Genomic DNA, 18,962 nt, shown 5'->3' on the forward strand with positions numbered 1-18,962 from the left:
GAAAAAAGATAAGTAAAGAAAAAAGAAAAGTAAAGAAAAATGAAAAGTAAAGAAAAAAGAAAAGTAAAGAAAAATGAGAAGTAAAGAAAAAAGATAAGTAAAGAAAAAAGATAAGTAAAGAAAAATAAAAAGTAAAGAAAAAAGATAAGTAAAAAAAATGAAAAGTAAAGAAAAAAGATAAGTAAAGAAAAAAGAAAAGTAAAGAAAAAAGAAAAGTAAAGAAAAAAGAAAAGTAAAGAAAAATGAAAAGTAAAGAAAAATGAGAAGTAAAGAAAAAAGAAAAGTAAAAAGAAAAGTAAAAAGAAAAGTTAAAAAAAGAAAAAAAGAAAAGAAAAAGAAAAGAAAAAAAGAAAAAAGAAAAAAAAGGAAACAAAAAAGAAAAGAAAGAAAAAGAAAAGAAAGAAAAAGAAAAGAAAGAAAAAGAAAAGAAAGAAAAAGAACAGAAACTTAATATTTTACTTCTGATTAAACTTACCTTATTTCCAAATTCTTCACCTGAAATAAAAAATTTGAAAAAATTTTTTATTTTAAAGTAGGAGTAAAGATAAAGTTTGGAGAAATTAATTATGAAATTGAATGCAATAAATAAGCAAAAATAAAAACAAAATCATCGTCATCATTCAACAGAAACCAAACTAAACCTTTTCGTGTGCGTGGGTGGGAGGGTTATGTGAATGCGAATGAGTGTGAAATCTCTTATTGTACTAAACGTGAATTAATCAACATTTGTTTTTCTAAGGCTTTTTTTCATTATTTATAATCAGACTAAGGATGGAATACTGTTGCCACATATGGGCAGGAGCTGCTAGAAAGGACTTGTCCTGTCTTGATAGAGTTCAAAATAGACTTCGTAGCCTTGTAGGAGATGTCCTTTTCTCTTCCCTGCAACCTCTATCTCACAGAAGAGATGTTGCAAGTTTGTCTCTGATGTATCGTCATTTTCATGGAAAGTGTTCGACTGAGCTTCAGTCTATGGTCCCCCCCTTGCCAAACTTTCACAAGAAACACTCGTTTAGCTGAAAACACTATCAATAATTCCTCCCACTCTTTATCTGTGCCTAAACCTAAACATAAATTCCATGAACAAAGCTTCTTTCTTAGAACTGCATGCCTGTGGAATTGTCTTCCGTTTTCCTGCTTTCCAGCTGACTACAATATGGTTGTCTTCAAGTCTAACGTAAACAAGTTCTTGATGAGCCGTTCCATATAAGTTAAATTTACCGAATGCATCTTTACAGAAACATTTTATGGCTGTAAAAAAGTGCCCAAAATAGGCTAAGGATGATGGATGATCTCCTTAATGTGCGACTTTAATGGCAAATGTCACATAACCCACTACACAATTCAGGTCATTAACTTTCCAACAAGCTTTCATTTGTTAAATTCTGATCATTAGTCGCTGAGATTTTGAACTTGTAAAATTGACAAAACAGGTGGTGTGTGTGTGTATATATATATATATATATATATATATATAGACACACACACACACACACACCCTTGTAGCCAAATTGAATATTGAAATGCTTATATCTTTGGTTTTTATGGGACGAAACTACATAAAAATTTGCAGGCTTTTTTTTTTTACTATTCTATAGTAAAAATAGTATGACAATTGGTAAAAAAAGAACCTATATTTTCAAAGCAATAAAATATAAAATATGCCCAAATTTGCCTACATTTGTATGTATAGTGTCATCACAAATCAGCTTTAGTTCTGCTGCTTTAGGTGCTTGGTTGTCTCATCTGTGGCCTTGCCAGGCCACTAATTTAGATATTAAAATATTAATATATTAAGCCTGATTTCATGTTTCTCATTCAACCATTTAGATTTACTAGTGGCATCTTCCATGTGTAGTATATTGCTGTTGAGCATTCTGTAGACGTTCAGCGTGAATGGAAACCTTGCAGTATCATTGTAGTCATTTTGTTAAAATTGTAAAAGTATTTTTTAAAGTAATCTGGTTAATGTAGTGTCAGAATATATCTGGTTATTACGGTTTATCTCCAATATTCTTATAGGAGTCTGTGACATGTTTCCATCGTATGGACGCCTGACATAAACAGAAACCCCACAATATCATCTTTAGACAGAACAGATACTTTCCTTGGATCCTAGTCCGAAGGTATATTTTAGTTTCACGTACGACCCAAAAACGACATTATTTATTTATTTATTTTTTAACTTATTTACTTTTTTACATTGCGTCTTTGATGATCGGGAGATCCTATTTATTAAAAAGGGGAATAGAAGGCGATAACATATTACGAACATTAAATTAGTGTCTCTATATAATAATTCAAGGTTTGTAGTATGTTATCACCTTCTATCCTCCTTTTTAATAAATAGGATCTCCCGATCACTGAATAATTTATAATATGGAAAGATCCCAGAGTAAGCATCAACTACCGGACAGATGGCAAATTGTTCAACTTAAAACAACTTAGTGCTGTTACCAGGATTAAGACCACCATCATACGAGTTTGTTGATGACTGTGCCCTCAATGCCAACACAGAACCAAACATGCAATATATTGTCAATCGTTTTTCCAAGGCATTCAACAATTTCAGTTTGACTATTAATCTAAAGAAAACCGAAATAATGTACCAGTCTGCTCCTGGAAAAACGGGATGTTGAGCCTCAGACCTGAATTTGTGGAACCAACCTAAAAGCTGTGAACAAGTTCACTTACTTGGGCAGTATTCTCTCAACATAGATGAAATAATTGCAGGATAGCCAAGGCTAGTGCTGCCTTTAGACGTCTAAGAACCACTGTGTGCGAGCGCAGAGAAATTCGGCTGCAGACTAAATTCCAAATATACTGAGCTGTATTTCTTACCATCTTCATGTATGCTTGTGAAACTTCGACTGTATATGCCAAACATGCCAAGAAACTGAACCATTTCCATATGGCCTGCCTCCATAGATTGTTAAAAATCAAGTGGCAAGATATCAGACACTAAGGTTCTAGCCCGGTCAAACCTTCCATCAGTACACACCATGTTACAGCAGTGCCAGGTGTGTTGAGCAGGTCATATATGCCATATGCCAGATTCAAGGTTCCCAAAACAGCTCCTTTATGGTGAACTGCTCAAAGGAAAAAGACCCACAGAAGGACAGCATAAACAGTTCAAGGACAATCTGAAGGCCTCCCTCAAACAGTTCAGTTTGTGTTCTAATCCATGGGAAAAACTAATCCAAGACAGATGCTCCTGGTGTGCAGCAACTCATAAAGGGGTTATAATTGCTGAATCCGCACACAATGAAGAACGGAAGCAAAAATGTGACATTAGAAAAGATAGAGCAACCAACATCTGATACATAATTATCCCACTGGTGTCCAACATGCGGGAAATACTTCAAAGCTCGAATCAGTCTAACAAGTCATCTTCGAGCCCACAGAACAATTGCATGATCACGGTCATCTTTGCAAATGTCATTTAGTATTAATGCAATATTTTCCATTTGTAAAAGTTAAGATATTCGTTTACCAAGATTCAAAATATAGACAAACAGAGAAAGTGTCACTTATATTAGAAGTGGATTATTTATTTATTAAAAAAAAAAAAAAAAAAATCTGACATTTACCAAGAACTTACAATCTCAATCTTTAAGCCTGGTGATCTTCAGGATTGATTCGGTTTAAATTCCACTAAGAATTTTGAATTTTTTTTTTTTATCCAAGAATCACTCCTCTCAACTTAGCCAAACCAATAGTTAACTGATCATGAGGAGTTCAAGTTTTAATTATATTCAATCTTGTCAACAGAGTATCAGATCGGTTTGGTTGTTTTGTTTTTTTATGATATATCAACCGTTTTTATATTATTTAATGTTAAATCTGAAAATTTTGAAAATGAAGTTTTTATGCTTCAAGTCATTTATATTTTTGAATTAAGATTCATGGTGTTTAGTTTGGTTGTTTTTTGTGTTTTTTTTTTTTTACCCCTTTTGGTTTCAATCATTTTGGTAAAAGTTTTCATGCTCCAAGTACTTTATATCTGCAAATATTTATTCATAGTGCTTAGTTTGGTTGTTTTGTAGATAAAAATGGTTTTCTTTTTGTCTTTACAGAACATGATTAAGTTTTGGAAAGGAAAAAAAAAGCAATAACATCAATGTTTGATGCATTTTAAGTTAGGAAGGTAGTATATTCAGACATTCTGATCTGGTAGTGAGACAGGATATCAGTACTGATATGTGGGGTCTGATCTGACCCAACATAGCATATTTATCAGATCATTGCCCTGTCATTATGCTGAAGTATGGCCAAGTAAGGACTAGATTAAGGTGGGGGGTGGGGAATCAGCAATCGCCTTTGAACATGCTAAAATAATAGTTAATTTTGGAATAATGTTATGTTTTAAAAAAATCTATTTTAATTGTTTTAGTTATTGCACTTATCTACCCAATTGACTTAAATAACCCTTATCCCTGAGTGGCTTCCGGGCCTTGTTAAGTGGTGACCACCGTGTAAAAAAAAAAAAAAAAAAAAAAAATGAATTACATTCTTGCAACATTACTGATCTTTTTATCTATTAAATCTCAAACGTATGTGTGTGTCTGATAAAAAATTTTGTCCTCCATATAACTTATCTTTTACTACATATAACTCTCTTCTTCTCCCTTTTATCCTCTTATTTCATACTGCAACCGTGAGATAAAATACTAAGTTGAAAAACTGGTGCAGTCTATCCTTCTCTTAAGGGTAGATGGGACTTTCTCAAGCCGTGGTAGGCACTCCATCTAGTAATGGCGTCACGATAAAAAATACTCTTGATAGCCCTGGTGAAGCATCAAGTATTCAGCTACCGACAAGATTTGAATTATACTACAAACTTGTGTAGCGAGTTCAATCTTGATTGCGGCCACGCTGGATGGATAGATGAGTTTTATACTGTATCAATCATTCACACAAAAGGAAATTTGGTTATTTTCTCAAACTGTCAACGAATAACTAACAGCTATTTCTGCTAAAATATAGAATTTAATACTGTTGAACTGTACCTGACCTGAAATCGAAAAAGTCTTCAAGTGAAACTAGCTGTATATACCTAGCATTGCCGGGTTGAAAAATATTCGAGAGTGGAGGGTTTAGTCATATACTATTTAAAATACACCAAGTATCCTAAATGATTACGATTTTCCTGGAAGTAGATCACATGTTCGATTTAAACTACATTAATTTTCGTCTATGAAAATTAAACAGAAAATAGCTTATAGGGGAAATAACTCTTACATCTTAAACAAAAAAATAAAACACTTCAGTTTGGAAAGGCAACTGATATAGGCAAATAATAATTGAAAATAAATTCAATATAAATTAAATTAAAAATGAATTAAATAAACTTTAAATAATATTTCTAAATAGAACAATGAAGATAATTCTATTATAACAAACAATAACATGCAGCTAATTATTAAAATAGATTTTCTTTAATGTAATATGCAAATGAGGTAACTTCTTGAATGTAGATTTCCTTCGAATAAATAGTATATATAGAAATCATGCTGGAATTTAAGTGTGTAAACATTCATTTTCAGTATGAAAATTAATTTGTAAAGCAGTATACCTTTTGTACATAAAGTATATTTCGGCGTATAAGGCGACCATCAGATAAGACGAGGTACAAAATTAAAGCAAATTTTAATAAATTTATCATATATCAGTTGTATAAGACAACTGCTAAATTATGAAACTATGTTTGTTTAGCATAGGCAAGAGATTGCAACAACCGGTATCTTATGAAATATTGGTTTATAAAGATGATTTTTTTAAAACTTTAAGGATCTTCTTATATGCCGAAATATACAGCATATATATATATATATATATATATATATATATATATATATATATATATGTACATATTAATTAAATTGTGAACAAACAGATAGCAATACAACTTTATTATAATACAAGATTCAAGCAAGCAAAATCCAGAGTTTCATAATTAATATGAAAATTGCTTAAAAACATCAGATATGATTTGATTTTATACCAAACTGATTGTGACATGCAGAGTGTTTATCACCCTTCCTGGAGTTATGTATAACATAAAAAATAAGTATATAAATAAATATAAATTATATAAGATATTTCAGTATATAAAATAGCTGAGAAATTGCCCCCAAAGACAAATAATTTCTTTGACATATGAGATATTAACCAGAAGTAACACCGATCAAGATTATATTAACTTTGTGCATAGTTTTGTAGTTTTTGACTTTTAGATGGACATACAAGACAATAAAATGGTTGAGAATGCAATTTGTTTTTTTTTTTTGTTTTTAAGAAAAATAGTACAAACCATTTGTGTCCGTTTTGTTGCGCCTGACAACTTCTTGATTTTCTGGTATACCATAAGAACGCAGAGATTCTGGAGAAGACTCTCGGCCAGAGAAACCATCTTTGCCTGCGAAGAAAGTAAATGTTCTAAGAATTTTTTTTTTTTTTTTTTTTTTTAATTTAAATCAATTGCTTTGTCCGCCATCCACACAATCACAGCATAAAATCCTGAATTTTCCAAGGTGTTCCAAAAGTAATACCTCCTATTTAAATTTTTTTTTTTTTTCTGCTGAATAGCTCAGAACAGGGTGCAAATTGTATTGCTATAATGACTGAACTTAGGTATTTATGACCTGAAAGTTTCATCGCTCTGTTGCAAATATCGACAGTGTGGGACTAAGACAGCAACCCCATTATAAACTTGCATCAGAAGCAGAGATGCATCACTGAATTCCTGGCAAAAGAGCATTGAGAATGGTAGTGACTATGTAGAAAAATAAATTCTAGAGCACAAATTGTCGCTAGTTGTAATAGTAACACTCCCGTCTTCGTAGCTCTTCATTATTTTAAGTAAAAAAAAAAAAAAAATAGGTCTCTACATTTGGAACGACTCTCCTTTGAGAAAGTGCGCATCTGATGCCACGCACAGCCTTCATTCATCGCTTGTAAAAATACACTGAGAAGCGTGCCAGCTATAGAAAAATAAATTCTGGAGCACAAAAGCAAAAGGTGGCTCATTTTATAGATAAATAAAACACTAACGATAAAAAAATAAATCACACCAAGATTAACCCTCACCTAGTGATTTGATGAGTCAAATTGAAAATATTCACAAAAATATGAAATAAGAAAGCCACGGAACTTGTATTCACTAACTTGATCGGAATACCATATCGACTATTCAGAAAATTAAAGAATTTTCTTTTGAAGTTTCACAACATAAAAAAGAAAAAAATCTTGTGTCTTTTTATAACATTTTAATTTTAATGAAAAACAGAAAACTTACCGGTAAATACTAGTTGTTAAAGCTAGACACTAACATTGCAATGATTAATCAGAATTAGACTTTCAGAACTGAAAGCTTTTTGAGCAACGGAATAAAAAAAAAGAATTGTATCTATTTTCTTATGCCAAAAACGATTCTTTTAATGGTTTAATTTTTGTATCTTTTTTTTTCAAGCCTAATTTTTCATTGCATGTATTAATAAAAAAAAAAAACAAAAAAAAAAAAACTGCTAGTAAAATAAAAAAGGTACTTGTGCAGTTTAATCAAGACATTAAAAAATAAAAATATCGAAAAAAAGGTTATATTGTACGTATCCGTTTTGGACTGAAGATCTCCGAAAAAAAATTTCATTTAATTTGATTGAGTATTTTTTTTTTAATTTAAAGTGGAAAAACATGTTTTTATGAGAGCGCGTTGAAGTCAGCCATTATGGAAATTTTAAACATGCCACGGGGAGATAACTCGATGTAAAGCGCTAAGACACCCTCCCCATTTTTAATACTATCTTTTCTTCCTAAAAATCGAACCTTTTGCTCAGTATCATAAATTGTTTTTGTTTTTTTTCGCTGTAAAAAAAAAAAAAAAAAAAAAAATTACTTGATGAAATTAAGTGAAATTTTTTTTTCAGAGAACTTTGTTCCATAACAGATACGTACAATATAACCTTTTTTCGATGTTTTCATTTTTTAATGTCTTGATTAAACTGTACAAGTACCAAGAAAAAATTGATAGATCATCTCCATAAGTGTATTTATACATTTGCAAAAATTGTATACACATATTATACAGGTTTTTATGGTAATTAGACCCCCAACTCTGACCAAACAAAATTATACTTAGAAAATTAAAAAGAATCAGAATCTGTAATTGTATCGGAATCAGGAATTTAGAATACAATCATAATTGTATTGGAATCAAGATATATATTGGAATAGTCCCACCACTGCTAGGCACTCGGCAATTAATCATGTTAATGTTCCCTTTCTTTCACTGATCAACAACAAATTTGTTGTTTCCAGCTGATTTAGGACAAATTTGATGCACTGAATGCAAAAATCACATTGGTTTTGCTCAACCAGGTCAAGTTTTTGAGTTATGACCACACGTTTTTTTATGTTTTTGTTCACATGTGTGGTTAAATTCTATAAGTTGGTTGGGGTGAAATGCAATGTTGAATAATGGTTTTGAATGGAAATGATTATTTTAATTACAAGAAGTATTCAGGTTTGATAGTTTTTTGTTTTTTTTTCATGGAAGTCACCACTTATCAAGGCCCGGGAGCCACTTAGGGATAAGGGTTATTGCGTGTACAGTAATCAATGGGATAGTATCGTAATAATCATTAGTAGTGGAGATTTGATACAGTGTCTTACTTAAGGGGGCGGTTTATCAGGAATTTGTTTATGTTGGACTTGAAGACATTCAAGTTGTAGTCAGGTGGGGAACAGGCAGACAGAACAAAGTTCCACTGGCGTGCACTTCTAAGAAAGAAGCTTTGCTCATGGAATCTACATTTTGGTTTTGGCACAGCCAAAGAGTGGGAAAAATTTTTGACAGTGGTTCCAGCTAGACGGGTGTTTATCGTGAAACATTGGCGGGGGGGGGGGGGGGGATTGGAGCTCAGACGAGCATCTCTGGTGATCAGCATAACATGAAGGACTGGCTTGTGCAGGAGGAATTGGTGTCTTGCAAAGAAAGGAATGTCATCAACAATCCTCCGGTAGACAGAGAGTGAATACTCTTCTCTCTGCTGCACATCAAGCTCAGCTTAATCAAGCAATTCGAGGCTCTGGACAAGGATGGTGACTGCTTCAACTTACTTGTGCCAGGTATTTCCAGGATTAACCATGGAGAAGTTGAAAGCTGGCATCTTTGACGGTCCTTAGATTCAACAGAGATGCAAAGTTCGAAAACTCAATGAACGAAGTGAAATTGAAAGAATGAAAAGCATTTATGATAGCGCAGAACTATTTTTAGCAACAACAAGGCCAGAAACTATGTAGAACTTGTTAACATGCTGTTTTCAGAAACCTGGGCTGCAACATGAGCATCAAGATACACTACCTATTTTCATATATGGACCAGTTTCCTGAGAACCTGGGTTTAATGAATGACAAGCAGGGAGAGATATTCCATCAAGTCCTGAAAGAGATGGAGACTAGGTATCAGGGTCGCTGGGATCCAGTTATGATGGCTGACTACTGTTGGAACCTGAAAAGAAAGCTCCCTACCACTTAGCATTTCAGGAGTTTGAATAAACAGGAGTTTAGGCCATGGAGTTTGAACAACAGTGAAACTGTAGTGAAGCCAAGAACATGCAATCTACATGTACTTACCTTTATCAATAACCACCATTCAGTTTAGAGTAATCGATATTTCTAGCAGGTAATCAATAAATATTGTTGGCAAAACTTTTTTTCTCTTAAAAACATATTTCGGATGATATGTGTTGACAAAAATCAGCTGATAATGCCAGAAAAATGTAAATGCTTTTGTTACAAAATCTGATTTTTTTTTTTTTTTTTTTTTTTTTTTTAAATCAACTTCGCACAAAAACCTGACCTGATGGAGAGAAATGGATATTGTCATTTCCTGATTCAGCAGTGCAAAAATACCCTAAACCAGTTGTAGCATCCACCAAGGAAGCAGGCTAATTCAGCATTAGTTCAAAGCAAATTTATTTTGCGTGAAAAAAAAAAAAATTCTAATGTTTTTCGCCTATAAAAATGTTAGTGCATTCATCCTAGTTACTTACTCTCTCGTACTAGTAACACTTGTATTTTTTTTTAAACAAAGTTTCACAAATATTTTTCTTCATACTAGCTGTAAAGAGGTTGGAGCAAGGTAAAGATGGAAATCGACATAGCCAGATACTGTGCTAACACTGCTTAAACAACAAATATAAATTAGTAGGAATGTATTATTTTAGAAAAATTTTTATTCAATGTATACAGTGTATATTTTTTTTTAGGTTCAAAGTCTGAAGAAAACAAATCAAAAATATAACGTCAAAATATTAAGTAGTTCAATCTTGATATCAATTCCAAGTGATGTACAGTAATTATCAATCAATGATACGTAGAAAATGCATAAAAAAATTACCTAAATTAAGTTAAACAAGCCAAGCATGTAGATTCCCCATCAACGAGTGAAAAATTTACTTTAACCATAACTAATGTTTGTGCAAAAAAAAAAAAAAAAAAATCCAAGGAATGGTTATTGAGAAAAGTGCAAACAAATGACTGTATGAACAATTTGCAATTTGGGGGCAATTTTACTTCTATAATGGCCCCTAGGGAGGCAACTAGAGTTATCCTGGAAAATCCATTCTGGCAAAAATTTACTTTAACCATGACTAATATTTATGCAATTTTTTTTAAAAAATCCAATGCATAGTTAATGAGAAAAGTGCAGACAAATAAATAGATGAATGAGAGTGAATTACTAGGTCCAATCATTCTTTTTTCAGGGGACCAATAATCATTTTAGGGGTTGGTAAAGAATTGGAGAAATATCAAATCAAAGGGTAATTTATGGTAAATGTATATTGCAATCTGCCATTTCAATATCTATATATAAAGTTACATATGTGTATATGTTGGTAAAATTGAATTATTTCACCTAGTGGCTGCTATTTCCAATTTATGCTGTTATCAACAGACTAATTCTCTCATAACAAATGGTCATAATTTAAAAAATAATAAAGTCACATAAAATTTTTTTCAGATAAAATTTTATAATTAAAATTTATTAAAATTTTCTCAAATTTTATTTTTCATAAAAAAAAAAAACACCAATTAAAAATAGAATTTTTAATTGCTTACTGAAAAACCATCAAATAATTCAAATAAAAAATATGACTTCTTGTAAATTAATTTTTTTTGGGGTCCTCCAACAAAGGAGAATTGGATTGGATTGAATGGGTTTAACGACTTTTTCAGCCTTTTTTTTTTTTTTCTTTTTGGCCATTAAAAATCAGAAGAGTTTTCAAAAGAAATTAGTTGTGTGCATATTTCAGATGTTGTATTTACAGTTGAATATGTATATATGATGTCTTTAAATTTTCTTAGATGTTCATATATAGATTTACTTTTTTTTTTTTAGGTATGATAGGATATTCATTGGGTTGACTTTTTCAAAAAGGTCCTCCATATTGTTTTCCACAGTTTTCTGGTTGGAGCAAGGTCAGTACATTTAACTAGGATGCTTTCCACTGTAAGCCTCTTTTGGCATGGAATGCATTCTGGTGCCGATTCTTCATTGAGTATATATGAATGGGTTATATTGGTGTGTTCTATGTGTAGTCGAGTCAGTATTATATCTTCTCTGCATGATCTTTTGGTGTTTGGACATCGTGCCTTAAGTTCGGTTTTTATGGAGTATAGTTTGCTGCTTTCATGTTGATTCCACTGTAGTTGCCATTTTTTTCTTTGTATGTGTGCTTTTATCTGGGGTCTAAGATTAGTATGAGGAATCTTATAATTGTCAGTTGGGAGGTGTGAAGATTCTTTTGCAGCTGTATTTGCCCTGTCATTGACTTTGATTCCCACATGACTGAGAATTCAGACAAGCCAGGAGAGAACTAGAATGCCTACTAGACACTATCCTCGAGTGTCTAAGGTCTCTCTGTACAGGGGTTTGTCAGAACAATCTGGCATGAGGATACTTTTTCCTAAAAGTAAACCCTGACCAAATATTCAAAATCACATAGTATTCGCTGCCCAAATAAGACCTCCTCACTACGGCTACCCCACAGCTTTTCCGAGGAATGGTGCACCTTCTCCAAGTGATATTACCTCAAGTAATAGCACGAAACTGGATACTCCACCAGACTAGATAAATTCTTGTCCTGGAATCCAGTAAGACCAAGAGACCAAAATGAAAGATATACTGCAAGATATGAAAATGGTTAATTGGGGAGAGGAAAATTATGTTCTCAATTTCTTTACTAACTCAGTGTTTGAGAGATAAAGAACTTTAATGGAACATTTGAATATCTATTTATCTCATATAGAGTTCAAGTGTTAGCCCCTGGTTGTCGGCCCCTTGATTTCTGAGAACTTCGACTGAAGTAAAATAAAACAAAAAGAGAGAAACAAGCCAACAAAGGAGGGATTGGACCTAGTAATTCACTCCTGTTTATTTGTTACCTTTGATTTTTTTTTTTTTTTTTTTTTTTAAATTTTGCACAAACATTAGTCATGGTGAAAGTAAATTTTTGCCAGAATGGATTTTCCGGGATAACTCTGGTTGTTCCCCTAGGGGCCATTATAGGGGTAAAATTACCCCAAAATCATTAGTCTGTTCATTTGTTTGCATTTTTCTGAATAACCACGCCTTGGATTTAAAAAAAAATTTTGCACAAACATTAGACATGGTGAAAGTAAATTTTTCACTTGTGGAGAGGGACCCTGCATGCATGTTTAGTGTACAATCATTTATATCGGTTCCATACTATCTAAACTAAACTTAAAACATTCTTTATAACCGTTTGATACAAGACAGTCTATTGATGGTGACTTATGGTTATGCATTCCGAATAGCGGCCACTAGGTGAAGTAATTCAATTTTACTTATACACTTATATATTTGTAAATATTGAAATCACTGAACTAATTAACCAATCATCATGAATTTTAAAACACCACTTAGACGTAAAAAGGCTTCAAATGTGAGCTATATTTAATACAGTTTTATGCAAAATGGGGGGGGGGGTAAAAAAAAGGGAATGGATGTCTTTTGTGACAATCCAGATACTTCCAAATTTTGTGAAATCTTAGCAGTTAATAAATATTCATAAAATTTCAGTTTCCTTGGAGTATATTAAAGATTTGAGGGTGAGGGCCTCATAATATCAGCACATATTTTCATTTGAAAATTAATATTTCAGATTTGCATTAAATTTGATCCAGAGCCATAAGACACCAATCAACCAAGATTCCCTGAATTTTAATTTTTCCACCTCAAGAATTTGTAAGTTTAAATTTTAAATATTTTCTAAAATCAAATACCTGCAATGGATTTTGGTCAAAACTGGAATTCGGATTCCAAGTATAAGGTTTAGTAGCATTAGATGTTGATTTTCATCTTTGAAAGCAGGACATAAAAATGGTGCAAAACTGCTCTGTCCGGGAAATTAATTTTACCTGTCCTGGGACGGGTATTCTTTTAGTCAACTATAATAACCTTAATAATAATAACAGAAACAAGAATAGTAAAAATTATAATACTGCTAATGTATGGTTATACATGTACACATGAATTGGATCAATAAATTTGAAACTTCATCGCTGGTTCTATCATTATATCTTAGGTTGTGTCATTTTGAGTCTATCCGTTCATACCTTTGCATTGTTCTGCCTTCTATAAACTTTAATTTTTTTTATAGACACATTAAATACTGCTTCAGGCAAATTACTTTAACTACTACTACTGCTGCTAATAATAACAATAATACTAATGCTAATAATAATACTGCTAATAATACTACTACTAATAATATTGCTAATAATTATACTAATAATACTACTACTAATACTAATAGTAATAATACTAATAATACTATTACTAATAATAATACTGCTACTACTAATAATGCTAATAATAATACTAATACTAATAATACTAACGCTAATAATACTAATGCTAATAATAATTATACTAATAATACTACTGTTAATAATACTACTAATACTACTACTGCTAATAATAATACTAATAATACTACTACTGCTAATAATACTACTACTAATAATAATAATGCTAATAATAATACTACTACTAATACTACTACTACTAATAATAATGCTAATAATGATAATAATGATAATAATAATAATAATAATACTGCTACTAAGATAAAACAGAAGTGGTAATACGGAACAAGTCTCACTACCTACCCGTTTGGGTTTCTGGGTGAATTTGTTTAGTTCTACCCACACCGGGGAATCTGTAATCGTTATCAACCATCTGTGATGGTTGCTGCTGGTGTGAGGGGGCAAGTTGCGAAGGGGGAAGCTGGCTGTTTGACTGTGCAGGGTGAGGTTCATGTGTGTGAGAAGACAACTGGAGGGAACCGTCTTCGGGCAGGGGTTCAGAGATATTATGATGACCAAAAGGTGCTTTGGGTTTTTCATTTTCAGACGTGTCCAGAACTGGCAACAAAGACAGAAAAAACTTAGTTAATGGGCAGAGTTCAAGAAATAACAACCAAGCAAAGTTCCAGAAAAAAAGGGACAAAAAAATATATATTTTTTTTTTTACTTTAAAATTTAAGTGGAAAATCCAAAGCGAAATGAACATAAACTTTACAAAATCTAAAATTGTCTAATAATCTGTTTCGATTAACAGGGCTTTATTCAGGATACAGTGTGTTAAATGAAGGGAAGCAAATTTATAAATTTAAAGAATTCCTTTACATTAAAAAAAAATTCCATTATCTGTTCCCCCCCTCGCCAACTCGGTAAAATATACCTTTTCAATTATATATCACCTTTTGCATATTCAATCCTTTTAGTTTAGAAGCTCAATGTTAGTTAAAAATAACAACAGAGCATTTATAAAATAATAACAGTATAGCTACATTCCAAGTTCCAAATATTTATTTTTCGATTGGAACGAAAAACAATAAATAAAAATATATTTTGAACTTGGAATGTAGCTATACTGTTATCACACACACACATATATATATATATATATATATATATATATATATATGTGTGTGTACTAGCAGGCTGCCCGGCATTGCCTGGTCATAAGATACACTTACATATAATATTTTAATTCATGCAGATTACGTATTTATTATTATAGAGATAATTCTCTATTGATTATTATATTGAACTTAGTAGTGATATATATATATATATATATATACACACACACATATATACTATAGAATCGAAATCAAAACGTACAACTCTCCATCCTCATTCCTTAGCTGCTGAGCCATGCCCATACGCATTCAAATTCACCTGTCATCCCTTCTTTAAAAGATGGAACCGCCCAACAGTCAAAGACAAGATTCAAGCAAGGGTGTACGGTCTACAGAGTCTTACAATTATATATTAGTTGGAGAAAGACTCCCCCCCCCATCAGAATGTTTGATAATTAAGAAAAAGATTTTTTAAATAAGAGCGTAATATTTATTTATACATGTTTTACAGAAGATCAGAACATCGGTACCCAATCCAAACAAAGGGGACTGACTCTCCAGCCTCTGTCTCCCCAAAAATGATGCTGTTTCTAAGGAGACATATAAATAGAGGTTGAAGAAAGACAGACAACCAATTATAGATTTCTTTTATTTGGATTTGAAACCGACGGTATCAATGTTATTCATATCAACTGGCCCCAACAGCATTCCAGTTATAGTGCACAAAAAGCTTCAATTGGAACTCTTATACTTACAAAGCTGTTTAAATGTTGCCTTAAGAAGAAATGCTTCCCAACAGCTTGAACGTTGTTTTCACAACTTTTCGGTTGATGCAACCTACAACCTTCTTTAGGTGTATCTTACTGAACTCTGGAATCTTTCTGTCAAACTCTGGAATCTGTATGGAACTTCAAAACGAATCCTTTACGTAATCCATGGAGGTAGCATGTTCTTGTTAAGTAAGCCATGACTAAGTAGAAGTCCTAGTTATCGCTTCCATTCAGTCGGCTGCATATATAATTATGAAGCAAGGGTTGTGCAATCCCAACCAATTGGTACTGCTGGATTTCAGTGGCAAGGATAAATCTAGGATGATCAGAAACAATGCTGAAATAAGTGGAGAGCACATACAGTAACTGATGTTTCTAAATGGTCACCCATTTTAGTACTGACTAGTTTCAATGTTGCTTAACTTTAATGATCTAACAGAAACTTGTGTCAAACGTGATTGTTGAGAAATCCTAACTAATTCATAATTGTATTTTGAATGTTGCCTACACTGAGGATTGAACCTACAACCTCAGGAAGAGTGTAATATATAACTGAATTTTACCAAGTACTTTATTCATGGGTCCTTGTAGATTTCCAAATTTAACAAGATACACATCAAAAAGAAGGTCGGAGGTCACATCAGCCAATACGTTGTGAAAATAACACTCAAGATGAAAACGGTAGTTTGAAGAATCCAAACAATATGAACAGTCAAATCTCATTCCCAAAATTCAAAAACGAAATTTCATTTGAGTTTGGATTTAATTTTCACAGGCAGAAAGAATTAATTTTGTTAATCAAGATGTCGGATATAAAAATAGTTGGTTGAGTGCCAGAGAAAGGAATTTAGAAATACAAAATCAAAAGCAAAAAAGATGTCAGGTTGATTTGCAGAGAAAGATTTAAATCATTAAAAAAAATTTTAAAAAAAAGATAAAAATGAAAAAATACTGCGTGAAGAAAAAGCAAACAGCAGTGAAATAAAAAAAAAATTTTTTTTTAAAAACTAGAAAAAAAAGTTAATTAATCTGAAAAAAAAGAAAATCTTTCTTCCAACACTTTTTGCTTCCCATTTTTTTTTTTATTGGGGGGGGGGGGGGGATCATTCCTGTGATCATATTCTTTTTTAAAATCCAAAATTTTCAATATCTTCCAAAGATTGAAAACTGATCAAAACCAAGATTGGCAACAAAAATCAAAACGTCAAGAGATTCTCACAAATATCGATCCCTAATTTTATCCAAGCAGGCTGGAACCCATCACCAAGTAAGCAGGGAATCGTTTTATTATGAGCAATGGTGAAGTGTGGCATTAAAATAAAATGTACAGCAAAAAATTTTTTTTCTACAAAAATAAATCTACATAAATTGCAAACCCTTTTTATTGCTACCTAACCCATTAGATATGGCTGTCGAAGAAAAATATCAACATTTAATAAATAATAGCAAAACAAGGATAAGCTAGATTAACCTATTTAACTTAAATGCTTTATAAGTAAACTAGCTGGCCCCCGGCGTTGCCCAGTCGTACAATATGCTTAAACATATTTTAATTTATGCAGATTGCATATGTATCATTATAAAATCAATCCTCTATTAATTATTATATATTATGAGGAATAATTTGCCCAGTGGATTAATTAAAAGAGATAAAAGAATAAAGATAATGTCGTTCATCAAATTCCGTTTGTGTTTGTTTACAATAGGCTTGACGATAGATGCCCTGGAAAAGTCACTTCTAATTAATGTTTAGTTTTAAAATATGCAAACGAAGAAATGATTTGCGGCAATTTTCAATGGTACCTCCTTTTTTTTTTTTTTTTTTATCGTAAATTAAACTCATGATTAAGAAAAAATTAAAATTCCGAGGTACACCAAGATTTGAACAGGGGATCATTCGATCTGGTGTCGAATGCTCTACCACTGAGCTATATCTCTAGATGACAATAAATCTGTTTTTTTTTGTGTTTTTTTTTTTTTTAAGATGTGATTTGCTGAGATTTTATTATTTCCTTGGTGGTGTAATGTAAAAATATTCCCCTGTAAAAATTCTTTTTTATCTATAAGAGAGAAAAGAAAAGTTTTAAGATCAGATTTTTCCGATTTTCAATACTTATCGAATGAATTTCTGTACAAAACATATCTAAGAACACTGCCAGACATATAAATTACCTTTGTGTGAAGTATGCAAAAGATAGCTTCCGAAACAGCTGAGTCTATAAGGAAGGGACTCGCGCGCACACACACACAGTATCTTTTATATAATAGTGTAGATACCATATTCTAAGGCAGTAATTCCCAACCAGTTTGGTGGCACATTAATGTGCCACAAAATTATTACTGGTATACCACGAAGAGATAATAGCCAGAAGCTATTTAATTTAATTTTGTTTAATAAAGACATTTAATTGTTTCATGATGATACTGCTTAATTCAAATTCACGTATACGAATTGGGAAGCTTTTTGGCTTTCATGTACTTCTTGTCTCCCTGTTTCTTCTTTCATTTTTTCTTTCTTACTCACATACCCCTATTCCAAATTCGTAGCAGTGGGCCAACATCAGTGGACTTTTTTTTTTTTTTAATTTAACCTATTTCAAACTAATGTAAATTATTGCACATTAAAAATTAACTAAAAATAAAAATCATTTTTATTATTTCAGATTATTTGATCAAGTAAAAATTCCATTCTTTATTTGACTACTAAATTTGAAAAGCTGTTCTTCATAGTATTTTCAAGTTAAATTCAATTTTTATTACATCCTTCTTTATTAAATTGTGAGGTCATTTGCGAGAATAAATTTAGTAATCAAATAAAAAAAATGGAATTTTTACTTGATTGAATAGTTCGAAATAAGAAAAATGATTTTCGTTTTAATTTAAATATTTTTTACTGTAGAATAATTTATATTAGTTTGAAATAGGTTAAACTTTTTAAAAAACATTGTTCATGACCGTTTTGGTAATAATAAAACAAAGTTGACTCACTGCTACAAATTCAAAATAGGGTCATATGAGCGAGAAAAAACTAAAGTAGAAACTAGGAGACAAAAAGTACACGAGAACCAGCTTTTTATGGTTTATATTAGGAATGGATAATTAATCAGAATACGAAAAGTTTTTCAAAGTATGAGAATTGGCATCGAAGCTGAATAATTCAGATCTGATTCTAATACCAAGTATTGGATACACATTTATTCGTATAAAAATTCTCCTTATAAAATATTTTATTTTATTG

The 18,962-nt window shown here is 31.7% G+C and overlaps 1 protein-coding gene across 3 annotated transcripts in view; it reads right to left on the minus strand.

Annotated features, from left to right (window-relative positions):
* LOC145263789 (spectrin beta chain-like) overlaps nt 1-18,962 on the minus strand; it is a 532,547-nt gene that overhangs the window by 16,192 nt on the left and 497,393 nt on the right. For 2 of the 3 annotated variants that reach the window (XM_080120846.1, XM_080120845.1), the window contains 3 exons: nt 14,197-14,451; nt 6,314-6,418; nt 476-495 (listed from right to left, as the gene is read on the minus strand). In XM_080120846.1, the coding sequence (XP_079976972.1) occupies nt 476-495; nt 6,314-6,418; nt 14,197-14,451 (380 nt within the window). The remainder of the gene's footprint in view (nt 1-475; nt 496-6,313; nt 6,419-14,196; nt 14,452-18,962) is intronic. The other variant, XM_080120847.1, reaches the window with a different exon arrangement.

This window comes from Euprymna scolopes, chromosome 39 (assembly GCF_053919585.1).
Source record: "Euprymna scolopes isolate OS-2025 chromosome 39, ASM5391958v1, whole genome shotgun sequence".
Classification (NCBI taxonomy): Eukaryota; Metazoa; Mollusca; class Cephalopoda; order Sepiida; family Sepiolidae; genus Euprymna; species Euprymna scolopes.